Source organism: Rattus norvegicus, chromosome 9 (genome assembly GCF_021556685.1).
Source record: "Rattus norvegicus strain SHRSP/BbbUtx chromosome 9, alternate assembly SHRSP_T2T, whole genome shotgun sequence".
Classification (NCBI taxonomy): Eukaryota; Metazoa; Chordata; class Mammalia; order Rodentia; family Muridae; genus Rattus; species Rattus norvegicus.
The window spans coordinates 19,191,167-19,217,772 of record NC_141542.1 but is presented as its reverse complement, the minus strand read 5'-3'; the positions used below and the strand labels follow the sequence as shown (position 1 = coordinate 19,217,772).

The 26,606-nt window shown below is 42.0% G+C and overlaps 3 protein-coding genes across 5 annotated transcripts in view; all 3 read left to right on the top strand.

Annotated features, from left to right (window-relative positions):
* Positions 1-3,342: 3,342 nt before the first annotated feature.
* Positions 3,343-26,606, top strand: LOC148003406 (uncharacterized). 2 transcript variants are annotated; one of them, XM_087568643.1, is made up of 5 exons: positions 3,343-3,758; positions 11,139-11,184; positions 15,182-15,313; positions 15,968-16,151; positions 19,819-26,606. In XM_087568643.1, exons 1-2 carry the CDS (start codon positions 3,420-3,422, stop codon positions 11,160-11,162), a joined length of 363 nt encoding a protein of 120 aa, XP_087424769.1. In that variant the 5' UTR covers positions 3,343-3,419; the 3' UTR covers positions 11,163-11,184; positions 15,182-15,313; positions 15,968-16,151; positions 19,819-26,606. The 2 variants fall into 2 exon arrangements, with proteins under 2 accessions (XP_087424769.1, XP_087424767.1); XM_087568641.1 differs by having other exon boundaries at positions 10,967-11,184; positions 19,819-20,612.
* LOC148003407 (disks large homolog 5-like) lies at positions 11,145-20,610 on the top strand. Of its 2 annotated transcripts, none has more exons than XM_087568645.1 (4): positions 11,145-11,184; positions 15,182-15,313; positions 15,968-16,151; positions 19,819-20,610. In XM_087568645.1, exons 2-4 carry the CDS (start codon positions 15,222-15,224, stop codon positions 19,822-19,824), a joined length of 282 nt encoding a protein of 93 aa, XP_087424771.1. In that variant the 5' UTR covers positions 11,145-11,184; positions 15,182-15,221; the 3' UTR covers positions 19,825-20,610. The 2 variants fall into 2 exon arrangements, with proteins under 2 accessions (XP_087424771.1, XP_087424770.1); XM_087568644.1 differs by lacking the exon at positions 11,145-11,184 and adding an exon at positions 13,574-13,842.
* LOC148003405 (uncharacterized) overlaps positions 26,412-26,606 on the top strand; it is a 36,971-nt gene continuing 36,776 nt past the window's right edge. The window contains exon 1 of the mRNA XM_087569133.1: positions 26,412-26,492. Coding sequence (XP_087425259.1) covers positions 26,412-26,492 — 81 coding nt within the window. The remainder of the gene's footprint in view (positions 26,493-26,606) is intronic.

Below are 26,606 nucleotides of genomic sequence, written 5' to 3'. Positions count from 1 at the left end.
TGCATTAGGACTATTGCAGAAGAGTAAAGGATTCACAGTTTGCTTTTGGTGAAGGTGAGCTCCCCCAGAGGCTATCATTGCCAACGTTTTCCCAAGTCACCTTCTAGGAGGTCAACTGACTCCTAGGTGAGTCTTTGGTTACACTGCTTCAGTTTTCTGTGGCTACACTGTCCAAATGGCACCCACTGGTCTCACATGGCTATTTGAGATGAACAAAACTTAGAACTAAAATCTGCCTCTTTAGTCACAGCAGGCAAACCAGGAGGCAAACAGCCAGCCAGAATCCATAGCCAGAAACACAGCAGATATAGAATATTTCTATCATCTAGAAATTTCTCCTGGACAGCAGTGGTCTAGGTTCTTGGTGTCTGGTTTTTCCTTCAGGGAGAATTACTTGCCATACTAATATCCAACGGTTTATTTTTAAAGCAACTTTACCAAAATATGACTTACTCACCCCCAAATTATCCAGTTTAAGTCTACAATGTAATGGTTCCCCATAAATCTACCTGAGTTCGTCGCTAGTAAAATGTTATGCAATAGTATTGACCACTGCATAATTATACTGCATTACTTTTTAATTCTTCAAAATTCAGGCCTTTTATTGATAGTTGTAAAAAAATACATTATCCTAGAGTTGAGAAAATATTACACAGTATTTCATCTGGGCTTTATATTTCATTGAGTCTTTAATATTTTTGCCTCTTTTGCTAGTATCGTTAGATTCTTTATAAGATTTTTACTTTGTGGAGTTTTTTGGTTTTTTTTTTGTTTGTTTTTTTTTTTTTTGTTTTGTTTTTTTTTTTTTTGCCAATCTGGTCAGTATTTGATGCCATTTCAATGTTCTCAGGATTTTGAGGAAAATAATACCACAATGATAAAGTGATATTCATTTTCTTGAGCCATTTACATATGTATATACACACATATGGGAAGTTATGTATACATATTTCTATGCTATACTGTTTAGAATACAATTCTATTATACGTCAACATATACAGTTTACTCAATATGATTTCTGTGAATGTTATCAGTCATGGGGAAATATTAAGAGCCTGAATAAACATGGACAATATTTGCAGAATGCACATAAAAGTGAAGATGGTATATAAGCAAAAATGTGAAGTATCACTTACAGTTTTCATATCGAATGCACTTTAAAATTTTAATAGATTAAAAAATTTAAATCATCTTTACCCAATTTCATGTTTTTTTTTCACAATGTGTCTCCTGGATGATTTGAATTATAATTATATATGCTGCTAAAGCTCCTTTTAAGAACAGTAACCTAATGCCTTAAATGTGTTTCTGATATTTCTATTCACTTGATCACTGTTCAATAATTGTACCAAGTTGATAGCTGTAATTTTTTATCATTTTAAGAATGTAAATTTCACGTGTGTGTATATACACTTTTGATCCTAACTCTCTGGAGGCATAGGCAGGTGGATCTCTTTTTGAGGTCAACTTGGTCTACATAGGAAAACCGTATCTTAAAAAATCAATCAATAGGGGGTTGGGGATTTAGCTCAGTGGTAGAGCGCTTGCCTAGGAAGCGCAAAGCCCTGGGTTCAGTCCCCAGCTCTGAAAAAAAGAACCAAAAAAAAAATCAATAAATAAATAAGCAAATAAATAAAAAGAATTTAAAACACTTGAAATTAATATGAACATAATCATATCTTTAATAACAATTGATTTTTTATTGCAGATAATTCATATAATCCATTTACAAAATGTTATATAGTGTCATATGGGAACTCAATTTCATCATAAAATAAACCTGCTTTTCTCTTTTCATTGGTTGCTGTTAGTTAACATTTTCATACACATATATAATTTATTCTGATTATTCTCTCCCCCACATCGTCTCATCCCTTCCCCTATGACTTAAACTTATACAGTCTTCTTAATTTAGGCTTTCCAAATTAAGGATTTCTCTTTTATTTACTATAAATGTATATTCCTTTACTTTTCCATCTACATTTTATTATATCTTAATAAGAAACCCATTCTGTCATTCGCATTATCTCAGTGTTTGGTAGGAGACATTCACATTCTTCAGTAGCTTGTCATCAGTGCAAGAAAGGACCTCGAGCTCTCTCTCTCTCTCTCTCTCTCTCTCTCTCTCTCTCTTTCTGTCTCCGTCTCTCTCTGCCTCTGGCTCTCTGTCTCTTTCTTCCTCTCTGTCTCTCTCTGTCTCTCTGTCTCTCTGTCTCTCTCTCCATCCCCTCCCAAATTGTTCTGTTTTCTAATACAAGGTCTCACACTTTAGTCTAGCCTTGAACTCAAGGCAATCCACCTACCTCAGCCATGTGAGTGTTGGGATTCCAGGCATACACCATCTTGCCCAGTGAATTTTGTGACTCTCGTACATCCCTTTACCATTTCTGAATTATTTTTAATATTGCTGTGACCCTTTTCTAGCTTCTAGATGTAGATACATTAACTGATTAGAAGGCTTTATTTTTAAAGATTTATTTATTTATGTACATGAGCACTCTGTTTGCCAGTGTGCCTGCATGTCTGAAGAGAGCTTCAGACAGAAGAGGGCATTGGATCCCACTACAGATAGTTGTAGGTCACCATGTGGTTGCTGGGAATTGTACTTGGGAGCAATGGAGAAGCAGCGCTCTTAATCACCAAGCCATCTCTCCAGCCTGATAAAAAAGATTTTAAATTTCATTCTTTTTGTGTTTGTTTACAATCTTTCTTCTTGAGAACACTGTGATGGAATGTCCAAATGGTAATTGGTGGCGGTTGGTAGAAGGAGCCATATGTGTGATGCTGCCATATGTGTGAGGGGCTGGCAACAAGGTGCAGAGCCAAGACCATGGCCCTGTGCCCTGAGGCTCGCCTGCTGGACCTGGGCTCTGAAGCCCCATCAGGATGCCTTCAGGTGAGGAAAGGTGGTGGTGGCTTGCGCCCTGCTGAGCCAGCCTAGGAGAGTGGCAACCACAATCACAATGTCCAAGCCAGGAGCCTGGGGCAGCGAGAAGCTCCGGAGGCAATGGCCTCGGGTAGGTCACGGTGGTCCCAGGGCCCGCAGAAGCCGCCCTGGGCCACCGCAGAGCCCTGAGGGGGGACTGACGGGCCTGGGCGGAGCCCGGAGCCCCACACCACACGCCTCCCGGTGTCCTGCCTCCCGGTGTTGCCTGCACCGCGGAGTGGGCACACGTGTCCTTCCCACCCCGCCGCTCGACCGCGCCCGAGCCCGGCCTCAGGGCACACGGAGCTCGTGGGTGAGCGCGAGGCCTGAGGGGGCGGGGCGGGCGCGTTATATTTGGCGCCGGCAGCAGCGCCTGTGCCTGGGCGAGTTTTCCTTCCGCAGGTGCCGGCAGCCGGGGCGCCGCCGCCCAAGCTGACTCCTCTCTCTCCCTCTCCGACCCCGGCAGGGCCCAGAGGTGATTCTGCCTGCACGATGTCCTCCTTGCTGGAGGCGAGCTCTTCGCAGGCGCCACAACGCGAACAAAAAGAGAAAAGAAAAAAAGAAAAGAAAAAGCAGAAGAAGCGGCCAGGGAAGGGGGCGGTAAAGGCGTTGGGGGTCACCTCGGCCACGGGAGGGCGGGCTATGACAGCGGCGGGGTTTCCAACGGAGACTGAAGCCTTGCAGTGTCCAGGAAGGAAGCCCAGGCAAGCCCTGCCGGGGGACCTCGAGGCGTGGTGCTCGTGCGGACCCCTAGCCCGACCTCCGGTCTGGTCCCCAGGGACAGCAAGCAGCAAGCAGGGCCGGCTGCACCACCAGAGCAGCAGACACAAGGTAGGTAGGAGACCCGCTTCCCTCCTTAGGCTCGTTCTGCCCCCCCCGTCCCCCCCCCCATCCCCCTGTCCTGGAAAAGCAGTGGCAGAAGGAGGCAATGCAAAGTGAGCCCATTGGGTAGGGGAAGGGAGGGTTCAGGGATGTATGGAGAGCTGAAGCAGGAATTGGAAAGCCCATGGCATTGGGAAAGAATGGAGAGGTCATCTGGAGTGTGCATGAGAGCTGTGCTCTGACATCCCCAGAGCATTTTGGGGCTGTCACCTCTCTCCAGATTGACTTAGAATTAAATGACCTGTACCTGCCAGGGCAGGACAGGCTTTTCAGAGGCAGCTTATCCTGGTGGCACACTCCCTGTAATGTTTTGTAGAACTAGAGTTTCATAAAGGTTACTCATTGTCAGAGCCCGAATGTGCAGAACTAGAGTTTCATAAAGGTTGCTCATTGTCAGAGTCCGGATGTGCAGGGTCGGACGTGCCTGAGGGAGAGCCAGAGACAGGACTTGCCAAACCAGCTATCAGCCCCAAGGACATTGACCATCCGTAGCCACCCCCTCCCCTTCCTTCACCCCCCTGAGTGAGATGAGCCACCCTACCTGCCTGCCGAGCTGCTAGATAACACATACTCCTTGCTGATGTCATTTCGAGCCGAAAGTAACCGTGCACCTTTTGAATTGACCAATCATGTGTAACCGCGCGAATGCCCCTATATAAACCCCCGAGTTTGGAAGCTCGGGGTCGATTCCTCTGTCTCCTGTGTGAGATACGTGTCGACCCAGGATCCCGCTAAGAACCGAGATCTCGTTAACAAAAGCTACCTCTTGCTGTTACATCAAGAATGGCTACTCGTGATTTCTGGGGGCACCCCACCCCGCGATTGGAGCGAGAGAGGCGGCTCCCCGTTTAGGGGTACGCTCTTTCAGTTTCAATTGTATGTTAAAGGATGGGGATCGTGGGAAAATATTTTCTAAAAACCTCAGGCAATGAATGTATTATTTAATAGATTTCTTCTGATCTACTTTGTAACTGGTTGCCCCTTGCAAGAGATTGTATTTTGAGGATGTAAAATACCCTCCTTCAATTACTCGGAGAAAGGGAACATAAACAGAGATTTCCTCTTTTTTAGCCTCCAAAGCTCTGAGAGATTACAGTTCTCCATGATTTAATTCTTTCCTGCCTGCTATGAGCAGACCTCCAGATCAGCAAGTTCCTTTGGAATGGTTTTGCTTGTTTTTGTTTATTTTCCATGGTGCTGATTAGAAAGCCATGAATTGTTTTGTGAATTTTAAATTTCAAGAGGTGACACCCAGAGTTTATGGTGGTTTCCTTCACACATTGCAGTGTAGTTGCAGCATAAAAAAATATTTGTGACAAGAACAGGAAAAAGAAAGTTGATGAGCTAAGAAAAGTAGAGCCTTGAGCCAGATCAACCATTTGGCTTCCTCAAATACGGAGCCAGCATGGAATGTGGCTTTTTCAGAATCGAGGGGGTTTTTAGGATTGGGCAGTGAATGCTGTCTGGGGCTAACCCGTCCCTTTTGTGGCTGACAACCCTTAGCAGAAGGTCAGAATGTGCCAACAGCACAGAGTGGGCACTGGTGGTGTTTGAACTCAGAAGTGCTCAGGAACTGTGAAAGTTTCTCTGTTATCACCCTGGAGCCATCTAGTGAAATAGACCAAGTGATGCTGTGTAAGAGGCCATTGTGAGGGCTAGAGAGATGGTTCAGTGGGTAAGAGCACCAAGTGTTCTTCCAGAGTTCCTGAGTTCAAATGCCAGCAACCACATGTTGGCTCACAACCATCTGTAAGGAGTACCGATGCCCTCTTCTGGTGTGTCTGAAGAAAGATGCATTGTCTCACATATAAATAAATAAATCTTACAAAATATTGCCATCTACTGCAGTTTCTATGTGGACAGGGCACAGTTTAAGGGCTTTAAGATCAAATACATTGCCTGTCTTTAAAGATCAAGTGTATCACCTAACTTTTAAACCAAGAAATGTAGTGTCTTTTTTGCTGCTTCTGTACCTTTTAATGATGTATCTTTTCTCCTATAACATCATTTGTTTCCATGATAGTTCTTTTCAAGTGTATATAATCATTGATCCTATTTGCAGAGCTATTCAATATTTCTGTTTTCATTGGTTAAATATCTGTGGTGAATTTGCATTGTGATATCAGTAAAATGCTATGTGAAAATTTTAGAGAATATACCGGTTTGGGTAATTGTAATAACCTTTCCCCTCAAGTGGTGGCCTGTTTACACATTAAAAAGACTGGAATGTATTACCATCCATAGCAGGATTGATAGGGAAGCACAATGGACAGCAACAGTGTTGTTCCCTTTGACAGTTTTGAGAGCCAAGAATGAAGTGTGAGTTGCCTATTTGTGTCTTACAAAATCAAGGCTTAGTGTCATTACTGTAGGAGCCCATGGAAAAAATGATGAGTTTTTCAGAAATCACCAGTTAAAGAAATGGTGGTATTGCTTATATTTAACTCTGAGTTTCAAAATTATGTTTCATTTTTCTTTATTCCTTAATGAAGCTTTTTCTTAAAGTTTTTTATTCACCATTACACCCTTAGATGCACAGTGCTAGGATCGTAGTAGGTGCTCAATAAATCACTGACCATCGGGGAGGAGGAATGATAAGAAAGTATGTATTTTCTGTAAGTTCTGTTAGTTTCAGGAACAGGGGGTTTTAGGCTTACCAGTTATAGAAACAGAGAGAGCACTACCAAATTCCTTCTCTGAAGGCACAATTACTCTTATACCTAAACCACACAAAGATAGAGTAATTCAGACCTATTTGATTTATGAATATTGATGCAAAAATGCTCAATAAAATTCTTGCAAACTGAATCCAAGAACACATCCAAACAATCATCCATCATGATCAAGTAGGATTCATGGCAAGGATGCAGGGATGGTTTAATATACAGAAATCCGTCAACGAAATTCACCATATAAACAAACTCAAAGGAAAAAAAAACACATGATCACTTCATTACATGCTGAGAAATCATTTAACAAAATTCAATACCCTTTCATTAATAAAGTCCTGGAAATATCAGGAATTCAAGGCCCATATCTAAATATAGGAAAATGCAAAATACATCAAACCAGTAGCTAACATCAAACTAAACTGAGAAAATTGAAGGAATCCCACTAAAATCAGGGACTAAACAAGGCTGCCCACCCTTTCCCTACATTTTCAATATGGTACTTAAGGTCCTAGCCATAGCAATCAAACAATGAAAGTAGGTCAAAGGGATAAAAATTAGAAGGGATGAAGTCAAAATAGTAATATTTGAAGATGATATGATAGTCTACTTAAGCAACACCAAAATTCCACCAGAGAACTACTTAACCTGATCAACAACTTCAGCAAACTGGCCGAGTATAAAATTAACTCAAACAATTCAGTAGCCTTCCTCTACTCAAAGGGTAAACAGGCTGAGAAAGAAATTAAGGAAATGACACCCTTCACAACAGTCCCAAATAATATAAAATAACTTGCTGTTACTTGAACCAAGCAAGTAAAAAATCTGTATGCCAAGAACTTCAAATCTCTGAAGAAATTGAAGAAGATCTCAGAAGATTGAAAGATCTCCCATGCTCATAGATTGGCAGGATGAATATGGTAAAAAATGGCCATTTTGCAAAAAGCAATCTACAGATTCAATGCCATCACCATCAGTATTCCTACTCAATTCTTTATAAAGTGCAATTTGCCGTCATTTGGTATAACATGAAACCCAGGATAGCAAAAACTATACTCAGCAATAAAAGAACTTCTGGGGGAATCACCATCTCTGATCTCAAGCAGTATTACAAAGCAATAGTTTGTATGGTATTGGCATGCAGACAGGCAGATCAGTGGAACCTAATTGACACAGAAATGAACACACACCCCTATGGTCATTTGATCTTTGACAAAGGAGTTAAAGCATCCAATGGAAGAAAGATAGCAGTTTTAACAAATAGTTCAACTGGAGGTCAACAGGTAGAGAAGCATGCAAGTTGACCCATTCTTATTACCCTGTACAAAGCCTAAGTCCAAGTGGATCAAGGGCCTCCACATCAAACCAGATACACTAAAATTAATAGAAAAAAAGTAGGGAAGAGTCTCGAAGACATGAGCACTAAGGAAAATTTCCTAAACAAAATACCAATGGCTTATGCTTTAAGATCAAGAATCGACAAATGGGGGAACCTCATAAAACTGAAAAGCTTGTGTAAGGCAAAGGACAGTGTCATTCAGACAAAAAGGCAACCAACAGATTGGGAAAGAATCTTTACCAATCCTGCATCTGAAGGAGGGCTAATATCCAAAGTATACACAAAACATAAGAAGTTAGATTACAGAGAGCCAAACAACCCTGTTAATAAATGGGGTACGGAGCTAAAGAAAACATTCTCAGCTGAGGAATATCAAATAGCTGAAAAGCACCTAAAGAAATGCTCAACATCCTTAGTCATCACGGAAATGCAAATCAAAACAACCCTAAGAATCCACCTCACACCAGTCAGGATGGCTAAGATCAAAAACTCAGGTGACAACAGAGGCTGGGGAGGACGTGGAGAAAGAGGAACACTCGTCCATTGTTGCTGGGATTGCAAACTGGTACAAGCACTCTGGAAATCAGTCTGAAGGTTCCTCAGAAAATTGGACATTGCACTACCTGAGCACACAGCTATACCTGTCCTGGGCATGTACCCAAAAGATGCTCGAACATACAACAACGTACATGCTCCACTAAGTTCATAGCAGCCTTATTCATAATAGCCAGAAGCTGGAATGAACCCAGATGCCCTTCAACAGAGGAATGGATTCGAAAAATGTGGTACATCTACACAATGAAGCACCACTCAGCTATCAAAAATAATGACTACGTTCAATTCATAGGCAAATGGAAAGAACTAGAAAATATCATACACAGTGAGGTAATCCAATCACAGAAAAACACACTTGGTATGCTGTTGGGAGCAATGGCCTTGAAGCCCTCCATTATTGATGTTATTATTATGGTTAGCATTAAGTATGACGGGGTTGATGGAAAATCCCCAGCCAGCTGCAGAAGACTAATACAAATGTGGTGGTCAAGATGAATAATCATATGATAACGTGTGACGTTAAGATACCCAATGTCATGACCTGTAACCTTTCTGAAAAACAACATCCTGCTGTCTAATAGATATTACAAACCTGTGACCTTTCTGACAACCTGTCAACATCAGCCGATTCTCTGACCACATGAATATTGTGTCCTTGGCTTGCGTAAATGTTTCTTAATTCCCCCCCTCTCTGTTACCCATTTTATGGTACAAATTCAGCCTTGGGAAAAATAAAATTGTCGCCTTGATCAGACTCTTGTCTTGGAGTCCTTTGTCACGTCATTGTCCCCCATTCTCTTCCAGATTCTCAGCACCCCTCATTGACAATATGCACTCATTGATAAGTAGATATTGACCAAAACCTCGAATTACCCAAGATGCAATCTACAGATCTCAGGAAGCTCAAGAAGAAGGATGACCAAAGTGCAGATGCTCCCACTCGTTCTTAAAATGGGGAACAAAAATATCCATAGGAGGGGATATGGAGGCCAAATCTAAAGCAGAGACTGAAGGAACAGTCATTGAGAGCCTGCCCCACAAGTGGCCCATATATATACAACCACCAAAACTAGGTAAGATTGATGAAGCTAAAAAGTGCTTACTGAAAGGGACCTGATATACATCTCCCCTGAGAGACACATCCAGAGCATGTCAAATAAAGAGGTCAGTGCTGGCAGTAAACTACTGAACTGAGAACACGACGCCCTTTATGGGAATTAAAAGAAGGATTCAAAGAGCTGAAGGACTTGCAACCCCATAAGAACAGCAATGCCAACCAAATAAACCACTAGCAAAAGACTATTCATGGACTGACCCAGGGGTCCAACTGCATATGTAGGAGAGAATAGGCTTGTTGGGGCACCTGTGGAAGGGGAAGACCTTGTTCTTAACAAGGTGGGACCCTCAGTGCAGGGGAATGTCCAGGAAGGTGTTTCTAAGTGGCGTGGATTGGGGGACCATAGATATGGGAGAGGGCACGGCAGGGCAGCTTATGGACCAAAAGCTGGGAAAGGGAATAACGTATGAATAAAAAATATATATCTATTAAAAAAACTAAAATTTTAAAAAATGATAATAATACATAGATAATCAAAAAAAGAAAATGTGAATAAAAAAGAAATTTTAGGACTTGGAAAAAGATGAATGCCAGGTATTTGAAAAACTGTATGATCATGGTAAACACTTTAATATACGTGAGAAATTTTTTACATGTTAATGAACTGCATCTTTTTTTTTAATAGTGAATGGAAATACAGTCCCTTCCTGGCTGTGAGTCTAGGGATCCAGATGTAGTGGAATTCATTATTTGTTGAGTCCTGAATCTTTGAGTCTGCTTCTAACTCAGCTTATGCCAAGGAAACTAGGCCAAGGTGATATCTAAGCCATTGACCTAACTATCTGGACTAACAATCACAGGTGAAATTCCACCGTGTAAATGGGAGGAGAGGAATAAAAGATACCTTTAAGGATTTAAAAAAAATGAAATGTACCCAAAAAATCCAATAAAAAAGTTTAAAATAGGGGTTGGGGATTTAGCTCAGCGGTAGTGCGATTGCCTAGCGAGCACAAGTCCCTTGGTTCGGTCCCCAGCTCCGGAAAAAAAAGGAAAAAAACAAAGAAAAAAAAAAGAAATAGAAAAAAAGTTTAAAATAAAAATAACTTAGGAAATACAAAATACTGGGGTGCCATTCCACAATCATGATGTGTTTCTTCTGTGATAGCTTACAGGTTAATTTACTTCTCTATAACTGTTTTCTTATTTCAAAGTACTTAATGGCATCATCTGTGGAGTGATGGTGAGAACAAAAGCTTTGGCTAACTTGAATAATTGATGCCTCCCAAGCCTGTGCTTAACATTCTAAGTACAGGGAAATTTCCTGAGGGGATGAAAAAACAAAATCCAAACCTAAAACAGGAACAACAACGATTTAAAAACATTCTGCACTCTGGGTATGAAGGCATGTTACAACTTTAATCAGCTTTGTAGGTATTTATAATAAACACACAAAGAAACAAAAGTCCTATCACAGTCCTAGCAGTTGCATCCAACAAAGAGAGAGCTGTGAGGTAGTGCCTGCTACTTCTTTCCCCAGATACCCCTGGGCCTCAGGCCTGCACCCAGTGAGCTGAACCAAGAGCAGCCAGGTTGAAATTCCTGCTGCCATGGCAGGATTCTGCAGGAACATTTCCCTTTGACAACAAGGAACCTGTGTGGAGGAGACCTCTTGGTGAATCCTCATGGACTCTGCATTTCCTATTCTACAGGGAGAAGCCCTGCCAGGTGTTTGAGCAAGGCCAGCCAATTGTTTGGGTAAGTCTCTGGTCCTGTGGCAGAGGGCTAGGAATGGCAGAAAGAAGGGCAGCTCCACTGAGAGCAAAGGATAACCCTTCTAGGCCTATGACCTCCTAATTAATTTATCTTTTCACCTGATGCCCTATTCACCTTTTCTTAGTATCATACAACTGTGATCTTGATGAGCAGCTGGGCTCTTGTTTTCTTTATCAGTTCTTTGTTGTCACAGACGTTTTTAACTTACTCCAGCCCATGAGACTTATTCATACCTTCTGTCTGCAGTAGGACCCTTGGTGGGCCTGTCATCTCAAAAATAGAAGGTTCGGTAATCCAAAAGATTGGACTCCAGTTTACCTCAGGCCAGGAAAGAAGTCAGCCACCATTAGTAAAAGAGCAAGGGAAAAATTACATAGGAAAAACATGTGCCTTAATTAGAAGTAAAGATCCTCAACTTCTAAGGGATGCACATCTGCACCCCTCTTTTCTGAGCTTTGTAAAGTGATGTTGTATAACTCTAGATGGTAGTAAAAGGCAGAGTTCTTCCCAGAAAGGTCAGACATGATTTTCACTCTTACATCTGTGAGGTGGGGTGGCATTATAGCACACATTCAGGTGGAATTATAACACCAAGGATAAGAAGACAGAATCTATATTATCACAATGCCAAATGGACTCCCTCCTGAACTTATGGACCCATTAAAATTGAGCTTCAACCTGAACTCAGGCCATTCCACTCCCTTCCCATCCTCCTGACTCTTATGTTTGGTAGCAGTAAAGGATCATGGTGCAGCCCCCAATATTCTCATGCCTAGACTTGCCTATTCAGGAGGAATGATATTGGAGAAGTGATGGCTATGTGGTTACAATATAGTAACACAAGCTCCAAGTTGACATTTGCTCACTGACGTCCACTTTAATTGTCTTGTTATGTTTGAGAAAGGGAGGATGCCCTACTTAATATATAAAAGGGAAAGAAATTTATTATTTTATATATGCCCTGTAGTTGGTCCCTATGTTCCCAAGAAAAAGGAGTTTTTATTGCAAAAAAAATTAGGATTATAGACCATTGATTTTGTGAAATACATGGATATGTAATTGGAAATAATGTCAGCTGTCAAGGACTGCACACTAATCAACTATTTCTCGGTTTTATATATTCAGAGGTATTGAAGAAACATATTGGCCTCCACAAAAAGGGAAAAGCTTAGGAATTGAAATGTATGTCAGATGCATTGTCTCGGGTAGTAGATTTACTTTTAAGAAAAAACTGCCCCCTCCTTGGCCCCTAGAGATTTGGGTGCTAAGAAAAATCTGTTCTCCAATTCAGGGTTGTAAGCAACTCTACCCAGCAAAAGCATTGTTGACTTCTAATGAAGCAGAGAGAAACATCTAGCTTTGAAACAGAGGTTGCCAAATGGTATTCCCAGTGACACATGAGAGACTGGAGGAAAGGGTCTCCACAGAAATTCATCACTTTGGAGAGAGTTGGTTAGTAGGTAGGCCATAGAAGTTTCCAGTGACATCATCAGTAAGCCCTTCACTGGACAATCTTTTGTATCTAAGAGATCCCTAGAATCTTCTGTGATGTCACCAGTGTTGTGGTGACACCAACTGCCTTTGGGATATTTCTTCAGTTCCCTTTGGGTTCACAAACAGGCATGTTTCGCCAGCTGCTCAGGCTATTTCAGAAGGAAAGGGGAGATCAAGGAGAGACCACACTAGGTCAGAGGGAAGCTGACCCCCTCTCTAGTGAAACAGGAAGGAGGAAATCATTCTGGGGAAGGCTTGGTGAGTCCAGGGCAGAGTTGGGGAACATCCTCAAGGAGGTAGGTTTGAGATGTGCCTTCTAAGACTAGGCCTTACAAGCAGGAGCCTTGGGATTTCTCTAAGGCAAACCAAGACTCAGGAGTTTCTAATCTTTAATTTGAGAGAAAGCCAGAAAGTGGTAAGCCTTCAGTGTCTTTTCTTGAAGCTTTTTAAATGTGAGTGTCAATGAATGGCAGGAGGAGGCACTGTGAGATTAACAATGTGACGATCCATGGTTGGGAGTTGAAGCACTTCATCCTCTAGATTACTGTAGGTTACATAAGTCTCTGATGGCGAGAACAAGGAAGGACGCACCCCTAGTCATGAATTGAGTGCTCAGACACTTTGGGCTGCAACACAGATGATTAGAGCTTGATGGTGCTAAGCATTATGAAGTCATTATGAACTCCAGGATTAACTGCACCACATCTGATATGAGATAACAACGTCCCAGATGTTCATGTATCAGTCAGGTTATACTGTTCAGGGTGAGGGGTCCTGTAATAGTGAGTGTGGCACGTGTATGGCATTAGAGGTTGGGAAGAGGGACATAGCTTAAAAATCCACCTTTAAGAAAGCTTTTCTGCTCTTTCAGGGATTCTCCCAGTATCTACTATTTCCCCTTCCTCAACCTCCTTTTGGGATTCAGAATGATCTTTTCTGCCCGTGGGCCATCAAATATGCAAATTCACTTGGGTTGAATTCTACAGATTTTGGTAGGAAGGCATCATCCCAAAATGTCATCAGTAAGCAAGAGGAGCTTCTAGAGGAACTGGAGGAACTCAAATTTGAAATCCAGAAGTGTCAATTCGAGAGGGATGAACTTTATCAAATCCTGGACCTTTATATCTATGATGATTGGGACCACAGGTAGTCATTATGCCCAGTAACCTGTTCACATTCTGTGCTCTCTCTCTGCTAACCCGAGATTTCCTCGTAGCATGTGAGAGTTTCACCTCTCATCCTGGAATTTAAGGAGATTTGGCAGGCATTTGCTTGTGAGATAAGCTAGGTGCTGTGTGTGTTTAGGGTTAACCTTTTTTGTAGTTTAGCCTGAGGTGGTTGGAGAGGCATTGGTTCTGTCAGCAGCTAGAAGGACCTTGTCACACTTGCTGCAACTGTGGGAGTGAATGAAATGCCTGCACGTCATCACTCTTTCCTCTGGATTTGTTCATTATACACTGATTCTATGGCACCTCCATGGATGTAGTTGGCATTCTAAGTGTGTTTGGATATGGGTTGGTATGTATGTATGTGGAAGTATATGTGGTGTTTTACTCAGGATCAGGACGTCTGGGACCTTTGATGGGGTCTGAGGATTTGTTTGACCAACAGCTTGCAGGTCATGATAGTGATGAGTATGTGGAGGCCCACACTGATCAAAAGAGCACTTTGCTCCTTCTGTATACCTTGGTGGCACCCAGGACTCTCCCGAGGGGAGGAGGTGCTATAAATCCTCTTCCCTGTCAAACTTAGTTATGCCCTCTGGGAATTCATGTAACAATAGAAACCAAGGATTGAGTATACCTGCTTTCAAAACAAGAGAAATGTCATCACAGCTTTCTCTTCGGCCCAAAGCTGTGGCACAGACTGGAGGAATCTTCTTCCTGAACTAGTCAATTCCATCATGCTCACCTGGCCAGCTCTTGAAGGTCAGGTCCCTCCAGTTGGTACCGTGACTCTGTTGCCCTGTGCCCAGGATAATAAACTTAACCAGTACAACTACTTCAAAGGAGCAAGTATGTGCTATATACTGGGTTTAAGTAATTAAGAGAACCGTCTGATTTCACCTAATTTTTTTTACCTGCTTTGATCTTTAGTGTTTTATTTTTTTAACTCTCCAGTGATGGTTTATTGTGACCTAGAAATGGTCACTGTGGGAATAAATTCTTGACAGTTGTTATTCCAAACAGGCAGGTCTCAGGCTCTGCCCCCTCCTATATAGTGAGTCTTTGCAGAACCATATCTCCCCAGGCTTTTAAGGAGTCCTTATTTCAAAACAAAATTTGCTTATTTACAAGGAAATATTTTCTGTGGATTGAGTCTCACTGTTGGGTTTTGGTCTGGTTTTTGACTTTGCCACTTTCTTCCCTTCCACCATTCCTTGAATTTGAACTTTTTTATTATATATTTTTTATTTACATTTCTCCTAATTCTGAAATCGTGAGTTCAAAACATTATTTGTTCCTTTGGCCATGACCTAACCCAGGCTGGAGGTCGAATTGCCAGTCCTTCAATCTGAACATGAGATGAGAATGATGGCTATGCAAATGATGACCAACTCAATAAGTGATGCCATGGAGAGGTACAAGGAGCTCATACAAGTGAACAGTTCCTACCGGTGAGTCGCTGACAGAGATGAGAACCCAGCACTAGGCTGGGAGTGCTTCTGTCCTGTATGACTTTGAACCAAAGTCAGGGCTCTGGTTCCATGGTGTCTGACTCTTAACAAGAAGCCTGCCTCCTGGCAAGGGTCTTAGATTTGTAGCTCTTGGACTCAGTTGTCCTACATGTGAAGGGTGTAGAAGACCCTCCAATTGTTATTTTCCCCATTAAGGATCCTTTGCACCATGATGGGAATATCAATCAACTCTGAATCTCTAGGACTCTGACAGGAGATTTAAAGATCTGTGATCCATGAGAAACACATGGAAAGACTGTATAGCTATTGGGTCTTCTATCCTCCCTCAGAGGGGCTTTGACCTCTACTTGCAGATGATTTCAGCATACTATGGACATATGAGCTCCCTTATGGACCATTTATTCTACCTTGATTTATATAAACCGTCTTAGTGTCAGGATTTTCAGAAGTACTTTCATTCACAGGGAATGTGTCCTCTGGATTTGACCTCCTCTAATTGGTGCTAACTTGTATAGTGTGGCTCTAGTCTGGGGATTTCTGGGGATGAGGACCCTTGAAGGGATGATTGTACTTGCAAGAGTGACAGGCAAATAGAAGCTGGCTGGGATTTACCATTTTTTGTTTGTGGTTCAGCGTGAGGCACTCCCAGCTCCTGCGTGAACAAGCTCAATTGAAGAACAATATACAGATTTTGCTGAATGAGAAGAGAAAACTGCTGGTGGAGCAGACTGAACTGCCAGCATCCTCTGTGGAGGCAAAGAGGCTCTGTGAAGAGGCCGGAATGAACATCTGTGACCCCAGTGCCAAGCAACAGCAGGTAGGGTTAGGACTCAGGGTCAGGCTGTCCTCATGTCTTACCATAAACCTAGACAACCAATGTAACTGTCTATTGACGGATCTATGTCCTGACCTAGGTCTCATCCAAGTGTTCATTTATGTGATGGTTTACAAGGCTTTCTGTGGAGATAGCCCCTCTTCAAGGAACTGCATGTTTGGAAAGCAAATGCTCCTGCTCTTCGAGAATCTGCAGTTTATTAAGGGACATGGGTTGATCACATATCACAGCACTACATGCCATGTGTGTGGAGGGTGCTATGTGGGAGCCCCTCTTTAGACTAGAGCAGGGCTTTGAGGGATGAAGCAAAAGCCCAGAGCCCACTTTCTTTGCAGGGGTCCTGTGAGATTCCAGGAACTAAATAGTTTAGAAGGAGGAGAGCCTGGTGGAAATGCCAAAGAAATGGTTGTCATTGTCATCTTTTGGTGGATTTGTTCTTTCTCCACCATTTTCCCTGTATATCAAGACCATCTCTTCATGCTTCCTAAATCATGGGTACCTGACAGAGAATGAGTAGCAGCATATCAGCCTGTTTTGTTCGAGTGTTCCTGGAGAGTTCATATCTTCACCTCATACTCGGTAGATGCTTGGAAAAGCAGGGATGTGGAAAGGTGTTCTCAAAACCTGACAATTGGCATGAGAGATTTGAGACTTCAAGAACAGAGTTATCTACCCCCATTCTCATCAAGAAGAGTGCTATCTAGGCCTTTTTGTTCCTCTTGGGAAAAATGGCTGAGTAGTGATTCTCTCTTAAAATACTTGCTTTGAATAGTCTATATTATGTTGTTCCTCCAGTATGATCGGATCTTCATTGTTTTCTGTCGACTTGCGATTTTTGGGGTGTGTGTGTGTGTGTGTGTGTGTGTGTGTGTGTGTCTGTGCTTGTTTGTGTGTGTGTGTCTGTTTGTGCTTGTTTGTGTGTGTGTCTGTATGTGTGTGTGATAGAGTATGTGTGTGTTTGTGTGCGTGAGTGTGTGTTAGTGAGTGTGTGTATATGTGACTGTGTGTGTGTGTGTGCCTGTGTGTGTGTACCAGCTGTGGCTCAGCATTTTTATTCTCATGTTGTGGGTTTAATTCTGGATGATTCTTCAAGTGTTTCTAGTATGGGTTCTTTTGTGTGTGTGTGTGTGTGTGTGTGTGTGTGTGTGTGTGTGTGTGTGTGTGTTTGTATGTGTGTGTGCGTGTGTGTTTCCCTGTGCATAATTGCACAGGTGAGTCTCTATTGCCATGTTCCATGAGAAAAAGAATCTAAGAGTTCACTTTGCCTCCATGAATATCAAATATAGCACCACAATCACTTGGAATCTCCACCTAGCTCTGTACAGCAAAAGAACCCAACACACTTGTAAAGTTAGATTTTCAAGTGATTAGGGAAAAATGACTGGTCTGCATGGAAATCCTTTGGAGCACATCAAAGGAATGGAGTACATGGAGGTAAGGGGGGGCTGCTTTATAAAATCCATTGATTTATGGTCCTTCTCTGTTCTTTGTGAATGGTGAAAGCCCACTGGAATGTTGTGTCACTCACTGTGTCTTCTCCAAGGTTGCTTTCCACATTGCCTGCTACCATTTCTTTCCAGCTACCTTGGCACACTACAGCTTCCCCTGGGAGTTTGGCTTGGATTTTATTCATTGAGAATTTGAGTTGCTTGGAGTTGTATCGTCATCCAGAAAATGCCCCATAGCTATGCTGTGGTGCAAGAACAGGGCAGTTGCAGGAGACCCTTTAGGTGCGCAGATAATCTAAAGCACTCCCCTATGTTATCTGTGTAGCATTCTGCAAGTGCTGTCACCAACATCATTTTCTCTCACTTAATTTCAGCCTCAATGGAGTCAGGAGAAATGATGAAATTCAGACGGGTCTGTTAGTGGACCATCAGAAAGGCCTGTGAGAAGCCATGTTCTTTAAGTGGAACAGAAGTTTTAGTTGACCCAGTGATCCCAGAGAAAAGAATAGGTGTCCAACTAGAGCAACTAGAGCACATCTGGGTTGTAGTGGTCCAAGGAGGGAACCTGTAGGAGAGGTTGGAGCCCTTCAATGGACTATGACTCAGTGTGAGATAATCCATGTAAGCATTTATTTATTTACTCCAAATATCTGTGACACAATCACATTAGAGGTAGAAACATTGTTCATAGGGATCCTGGTTATGGAGATTTCCTATGATTCTGGGGGCATAGCTTTGGGCATGAAGTCACTCAGGGTATGGTAAAGAGAGCTCCTATTAGAAGAAGCTGCACTCTATTGGGAAAGTCTGAAACAGTGATCAAGAACAGGAGTCTAGTCCACCACCAACATATGATCCTTTGCTGGGAAACAAGACTTCTCTACACAGCCTTGGGAACCTGCTAAGCCAGATTGGTGATAGGGAAGGAACCCTGATTCTATGTCGGTTTATGGGAGGACAGTACATCACTGACTCAGCTGTCTATAGGCTATGGCCACTATGTTCATAACCCACTCAACATTTGTTTTTATGCCTCCAGAGTATCCTGGGGAATCATTATATTAAGCATTAAAAGGGAAAGTCAACACTGCAATGTACTATGTTTATATTTTATAAACACAAATGGCTTGTGTGTTTGCGAGTTAGTATTAGTGTGTCTGTGTGTCTGTGTGTGTGTTTGTGTGTGCACACATGCATGCATGCTTCCATTGACAGTACACTCATTTGATGACCAGAATAAGGAAGGATTAGAGGAAAGAATGCAGGACATTCTGAAACAGAAAGAACCGATCAACCAGGAAAGTGGCTTGGGAGGAACATTGTAGAAGCATTCTGATATTTTTGAGATCAGGTAGGAACACAGACTGGCAGAAGCCTATTGGATTTCCTTTCCCTATATAACTATCCTTTTTGGATGACTGACCACTGACAAGGTTTTCACCATCAGTCACCTAAAGAACTACCCAGAGTATTGTTCTGGTACAGTTTATGTGAATTTTGTCCATGACACAATATGTATAATCCTCAGGATTTCTTTGTATTTTGTACTTCATTCTTCCTGTTAACTCTCTCATAAGATCTGAGGACATTTTCTCTTCTCTCATCTCACAAATTGCATTACAATAACCATAGTCTTACAGGGGTGCTGTTATGTATCTCCATCACAATAAACTTTAATGTTCCTTGTGTATGCTGTGAGCACATTCTCAGTGATTACAGGATCTATGCAGTGAGCATAGATTTGAAGTGAGATGGCTTCTCTGTGTATTTGCAGATTCAGTGGTTACAAATTGAACCTACGCAGGTTCCTTCAGTGCTAACATAATCAGAACTTTCACCACAATTCTGAGCATATTCTCCAGATGGAAACCACATGGTATTCTAGGTTGCTCATACCATTCTTGAACTCAGATTCAGACCCAGCTACAATGTTATTATTCAATATAATAAACCTGGACCAGTGACAAAATATGCTCATTTTTTTCTAAATTCCAGCACAGTGCATAGTCCACAGTTCAAATGCTAGCAGTTTCAAAAGGTGAGATATAAATCCAAGCCCAGGTACTCTCTGACACTTGGGGCTGTAGGGACTGACCTCAGCTGACAGGTCATGCTGGATTGTCCAACTGAATAGAGCTGATGTAAGAGGAAGAGCTGAATTGACAACCACTTACTAAATCTTTATTCCCTTGCTTTGCTAGGTCTGAGGTTCTCCAGCAGAAACTCAAACATGACACAGACCAGGACAAGATCTCCCTTGGAGAGAAGAGCTACAGGAGGAGAACTAATTGTGCACAGCAAATACACCACTATTGCATTTCATCTGTAATGTCCATAGCAATTGTGGACTGCATTTTCCTCCTTTAGTTTAACTTCTTTGGATTGAATAGGCCTTACTTTCACCTCAGCTCTCTCCAACAAGTGTGCACTTTTGGAGGGACCCAGCGAAGTGTTGATGCACATTATCAAGAGCTGCTGGTCATCCAGAAAGACTGTGCACGTGTAAATTTGTACTTGTCCTGATGGGTCATCTAGAAGATTTTCATGGAGATCAGTTCACAACATTGGAAAGACTATGAAACAAAGTCTGTAATATCATTTATACTCAGTATTGGTAGGCTTTTTCCTTAATACCCCACTCCAACATAACAGACCTACTTCCACTCCTCTTGAAAAGATTATTACCATCAGTAACTGCTTGTCTACTATGTCTCCAAGGCAAGCCACAGGCTGTAAGTCTATTCTGCAAAAGGAGCAGCAAAAGAATGCTTAGCGCAATTCCTCTATTTAAAGTTTGCTTCGGTTTTGGTTATTTTGGTTTTTTGGTTTTCCTTCTATTCATTTGAAGATTTGTTATTAATCTGTTGTTGTTGTTTTGTTCATTTTGTTTTCTATTTTGATAAGGATATAGACTGTATATATTGACTAACTGCATCTGGTTACTATCAAGTAAACTGGATGTATTCTGGTCAATAAAGGAGTAATCTCAAACACTTCACTCTTAAGAACCTTCTTTATTGATCACTAGTGCCAACATCTGAAGTCCCACAGGGATCAGGGAGGGATGGATCTCTGCATTCTCATGGGGACTGGGCATCAAATCACTTCCCAGTCAGACTGAGATTCAAAGGCAGTCATACAGTCACTGTTCACTGTATTTCCAACTCTGTGTATTGCAACTTCATCATGCATACATTACCCACTGTGTATGCTTGCTGTCAAATATATAGTTACCTCTAAATTATACTCTGTGGATGAGAGTGTTGAACAAATTAATGGGACAAACATTAATTTTTCTGTAATACCTCCCAGGACATATAAACATGGTATAAGGGAGTTTAAAGCAATCAGGAAGCCTGCACCCAAATCCCAGTTCAGAAATTGCTGAACACCCAGGAATGCAGATAATCCTGAGACCACAGGACAGAAAGCCACTTCTACCCAGCTCTTCCTACATCTCTGGCCCAATATTAATCTGCATGCTGCCTCTGGAAACAGGAATAGAGGAGCAGTCAGCGGCAGGAACCTGCTTGGTTCAGCCTGGGCCCAGAACCTATCTGGGCCCTGAGCATATTTGACGAAAACCAGAGGCATACAATTCTCTGTTCCTGATTGTGGTTTTTTTTTTTTTATTTGAAGCTCTAAACACCATATTGTTGTTGTTGAATTTTATTTGGATATTTTTCATTTCCAATTCAAATGTTATTCCTTCCTTGTTTTCCAGAAATAAGTCTGAATACCATCACCCTCCCCCTCTTCTATAAGGTATTCCCTTCACCATCCATCCACTGTCCCAGCCTAGGCAGGACCAAGGGCTGCTCATTCCATTTGTGCCCAAGAAGACCATCCTCTGATACACATGCAGATGGGGCCATGGCACAGTCCCTGTATAGTGATTGGGTAGTGGTTTAGTCACTGGGGACTCTGCTTGGCAGCCATGGTTGTTCTTATGGGGTTGCAAGTCCCTTCAGCTCTTTCAATCTTTCTCTAATTCCTCCAACTGAGGTCCAGTTCTCAGTTCAATGGTTTGCTGCTAGCATTCGCCACTGTATTTGACATGCTCTGGCTGTGCCTCTCAGGAGACATCTATATCCAGTTCCTATCAGCCTGCACTTCTTAGCTTCATCCACCTTATCTAGTTTGAAGGCTGTATATGTATAGGCCACATGTGGGGTAGACTCTGAATGGCCATTCCTACAGACTCTGTTGTAAACTTTGCCTCCCTATCCCTTCAATAGTGATTCTTCTTTTCCTTTATAGGAAGGAGTGAAGTATTGACACTTTGGTCATCCTTCCTGAATTTGATTTGGTCTGTGAATCTTGGGGAATTTGCGCATTTGGGCTAATATCCACTTGTCAATGAGTGCATACCATGTGTGTGTTTTTGTCATTGGGTTAACTCACTCAGGATGATATTTTCTAGTTCATTCTGTTTGCCTATGAATTTCATGAAGTCATTGTTTTTGATATCTCTGTAGTACTCCATTGTGTAGATGTACCACACTTTCTGTATCCATTCCTCTGTTGAAGGGCATCTGGGATCTTTTCATTTTATGACTATTATTAATAAGGCGGCTATGAACATACTGGAGCATGTGCCTTGTTGTATGTTGGAGCATCTTTTGGGTATATGTGCAAGAGAGGTATAGCTGGGTCCTCAGCTAGTGCAATGTCTAATTTTCTGAAGAACCTCCAGACTGATATCCAGAATGGTTGTACCAGTCTGCAATCTCACCAACAATGGAGGAGTGTTCCTCTTTCTCACATCTGCACAAGCATCTTCTGTCAACTGAGTGTTTGATCTTAGGCATTCAGACTGGTGTGAGGTGAAATCTCAGGGTTGTTTTGATTTGCATTTCCCTTATAACTAAAGATGTTGAACATTTCTTTTGGTGCTTCTCAGCCATTCCCTATTCCTCAGCTATGAATTCTTGTTCAGCTCTGAACCTCAATTTTTAATAGGATTATTAGTCTCCCTACAGTCCAACTTCATGAGTTCTTTGTATATTTTGGATATTAGCCCTCTATCAGTTGTAGGATTCGTAAAGGTCTTTTCCCAATCTGTTGATTGGTGTTTCGTCCTAACCACAGTGTCCTTTGCCTTACAGTAGATTTGTACCTTTATGAGGTCCCATTTGTCTACTCTTGATCGTAGAGCATAAGCCATTCCTGTTTTGTTCAGGAAATTTTTTCCAGTGTCCTTGTGTTCAAGATGCTTCCCCACTTTTGCTTCTATTAGTTTGAGTGTATCTGGTTTGATGTAGAGGTCCTTGATCCACCTGGACTTAAGCTTTGTCCAGGGCAATAAGAAGGGGATGATTTGTACTCCTCCATATGCTGACGTCCAGTTGAACAAGCACCATTTGCTGAAAATGCTATCTTTTTTCACGGGATGGTTATGTCTCCTTTGTCAAAAATCAAGTGCCCATAGGTGTGCTGGTTCATTTCTGGGTCGGAAGTTCTATTCCACTGGTCTATCTTCCTGTCTCTGTACCAACACCATACAGTTTTTATCACTAATGCCCTGTAAACTGCTTGAGTTCAGGGATGGTGATTCCCAGGGAAGTCCTTTTATTGTTGAGGATAGTTTTAGCTTTTTTGTTATTCCAAATTAATTTACAAATTGTTCTGTCTAACCCTATAAATAATTGAATTGGAATTTTGATGGGGATTGCATTGAATCTGTAGGTCACTTTGGGAAAAATGGCCATTATTACTCTCTTCATCCTGCCAACCCACGAGCATGGGAGATCTTTCCATTTTCTGAGATCTTCTTCAATTTCTTTCTTCATACACATGAAGTTCTTTTCACACAGATCTTTCACTTGTTTGATAAAAGTCACACTGAGGTATTTTTATGTTATTTGGGACTATTATGAAAGGTGTCATTTCCCTAATTTCTTTCTCAACTTTTTTATCTTTTGTGTAGAGGAAGGCTACTGATTTGTTTGAGTTAATTTTATACCCAGCCACATTGCCAAAGTTGTTTATAAGTCTTAGGAGTTCTCTGGTGTAACTTTTAGGGTGTCTCAATTATACTGTCCTATCGTTCTCAATAGTGATAATTTTCTTCTTCCTTTCCAATCTGTATCCCTTTGACCTCCTCTTGTTGTCTGATTGCTCTGGCTAATGCTGGGGACAACATACAATGACAGGGGCTGTCAGCAGTAGGCTGGGATGGAGACATCTCAGAAGCCTGCAGCAGCTCCTTGTAAAGTAGGGTGGCTTCTGGAACCCTGAGAAGCAGGAGACACATCTCTCCGCGGGACCCACCATCTGAAATAAGAGGCTGCCTGCAGCAGTCCGGGAGGGAGACATCTCAATAGCCCCCTGTAGCTCTTTGTAAAAACTGGTTGTTTCCATTTCCCTAACCTTATCCCTGGACAAGGGCTGTATAGATTTCATTTGTGTGTGACTGCCTATCAGTTGGCCTTGGTGTGCACAATTATTGTATTATATCTGACTTTCCTACTTCTTTCTCCTTCTGCTCTGGTGAATTCTGTGAAACTAGATGCTCCTTGAGGTTATGATTCTTAGACAATTGAAAATTGATGCATAGGGGCACAGCACAGCAGAGCCCTAGAGGCCCAGGTGCATACTGTGTGTTCTCATCTTGGAAAAATATAATAACTGCACAATTGTAGTTCCAGATTAAGGTTTGACTTGCAAAGACAGCTTGAAGAAAATAAGAGAAAATGAATTAGAGCCAACATTGGGACCCTAAGAAAGGAAAAAGTTATTGAAGTTAGTATATAAGTTTTACATAATATTTCAGACTGGTTACTAGATAAGGACGTATAGAATATATAAAATAATATACTAGTAAACTAAGTCAAACTACTGGAACTCTTATGAGAGTCATTGTGTGCAAGGAACAGAAAGCTAGTGGAATTACCATGCTAAGGGTTACCTTGATTCTTTCTGGCCACTGCCTGGCAGTTTTGCCTATGTCATTTATCATTAGAGCTTCACAGGAAAATGCAATTAGCTGACCTCAGAGCTTTGGTCTCTGAAGTATAAAAGTAAAGAGTTAAAGTTTAAATAATGATAAGTTGACAATTATCATTATATTGGCCACAGGCCTGGGTATAGGGGAAGCCTGACTTTGGGGAACAGTTGTAATTCTTAGTTCATGGTGAGATGTAGTCATTCTTTGCATTTGATTTGGCAATGATTATAAAATGTCTTTTTTCTACCTGCTTTTGGATCATGAATAAAGGTCTGGGGCAAGAGAAAGGCTACAGAACATGTGAAGAGTAAATGAGAGAGAGCATGAGGGAGTGAATGAGAGAGTACATGACAGAGCTAATGTAAGAACAAATGTGAGGGGAATGAGAGAGCATGAGAAGAGCATGTGAATAATGAGTGGAGAGAGAATGTGATAGTGAATGAGGGAGCGAATGAGAGAGCAAGTCTGAGAACAAATGTGAGGGCCAGGGAGAGAGCATGAGGAGAGCATGTGAGAATGAGTGAGGAGAGAACGTGAGGTGTGTGTGAAGACTGTCTGTGTGTGTGACAGGAGAGTGCATGTGGTGTGTGTGAGACATGTATGAGGTGTGTATGAAGACTGTGTGTGTGAGTGAAAGGAGAGAGCATGTGGTGTGTGTGAGATACGTATGAGGTGTGTGTGAAAATTGTGTGTGTGCTTGACAGGAGAGTGCATGTGGTGTGTGTGAGATATGTATGAGGTGTGTATGAAGACTGTGTGTGTGAGTGACAGGAGAGTGCATGTGGTGTGTGTGAGAGATGTATGAGGTGTGTGTGAAGACTGTGTGTGTGCATGACAGGAGAGTGCATGTGGTGTGTGTGAGATATGTATGAGGTGTGTGTGAAGAGTGTGTGTGAGAATGAAAGGGTAATGAACAGACGTGTGCATGACAGTGGGCGTTTAAGAAAAGAAAACTGCAATAAAAAAGGCAGAGTGCACAAAAGAATGCAGCGGGTGTGCAGGCACATAGTGAGAGAGAGAGAGAGAGAGAGAGAGAGAGAGAGAGAGAGAGAGAGAGAGAGAGAGAGAGAGAGAGAGAGACTATAAGCCTTGAAATTGCCGTCAGTTTGTACCCAAAGAGGAGTCTGTGGATATGTATTATGCACCTTCCAGATAACCCTGCTTCCAGGTGAGAACTCTGATCCTGTGACCGAGGGCCAGGAAAGGGTGACAGAATGGCTGCAACCCTGAGGCCAGAGGATCAAACTTTTAGGCCTATGACCTCCTAATTCGTCCTTTTACCTGAAACCTTATTATTGAAATTTTCTTACTGGGATACAACTATGGTCCTGGTGAGCGTCTTGTCTCTTGGATGCTCAATCAGTTCTTTGTTGTCACAGACTGTTTGAGCTTACTCCAGTCACTGGGACTTATTCACACCTTCCAGTTTCCTGAACTTTTCAGATTTCTAACATTTGTGGCAAACTGAGTGACAAAAGCAATGAATGTTGAGCACTTCCCTGGGGTCCAGTGCATATGGAGCTACGGGTGTATGGATATGGTAAATACCTAGGAGTTACTCTAAGAAAGTAGGACTGTGCTCTTAGGACCCCTTCGTGACCTCACTTCACTTTGCCAGCTTTGTGGGCTTCTACACTGCTGGTCTGAGAAGAACTGAAAACTAATGGAATAGATGTGTAGCCTCCCATTACCTTTGTCATTGTTAGGATATTAGTAGGAGCGGTTTGATTGAAATATACTCTCAAAAATATTAACAAAACCATTGCCTCTTGTGTACCATCTGGACGGAAGGACCAAGTTCCTAGACAGTACTTCAAAAACCTCTCAAAGCCAGCAAATTGGAGCATGAAGAAAGCCAAGTCCAACGCATTCAAAACCAGCATCCTCACCAATGCCTCCAAGAAAGGCTTTCGTAAAAGACGGGAGGTACTGAGACAGTTGGCCCTCATACACTCAGAGAAGACTGTGCCAGGAAGATTGGGGAAGGATTGTGGGAGAGAGTAATTAGGTATAAGTAGTCAATGAGCAGAACGTAAAGTG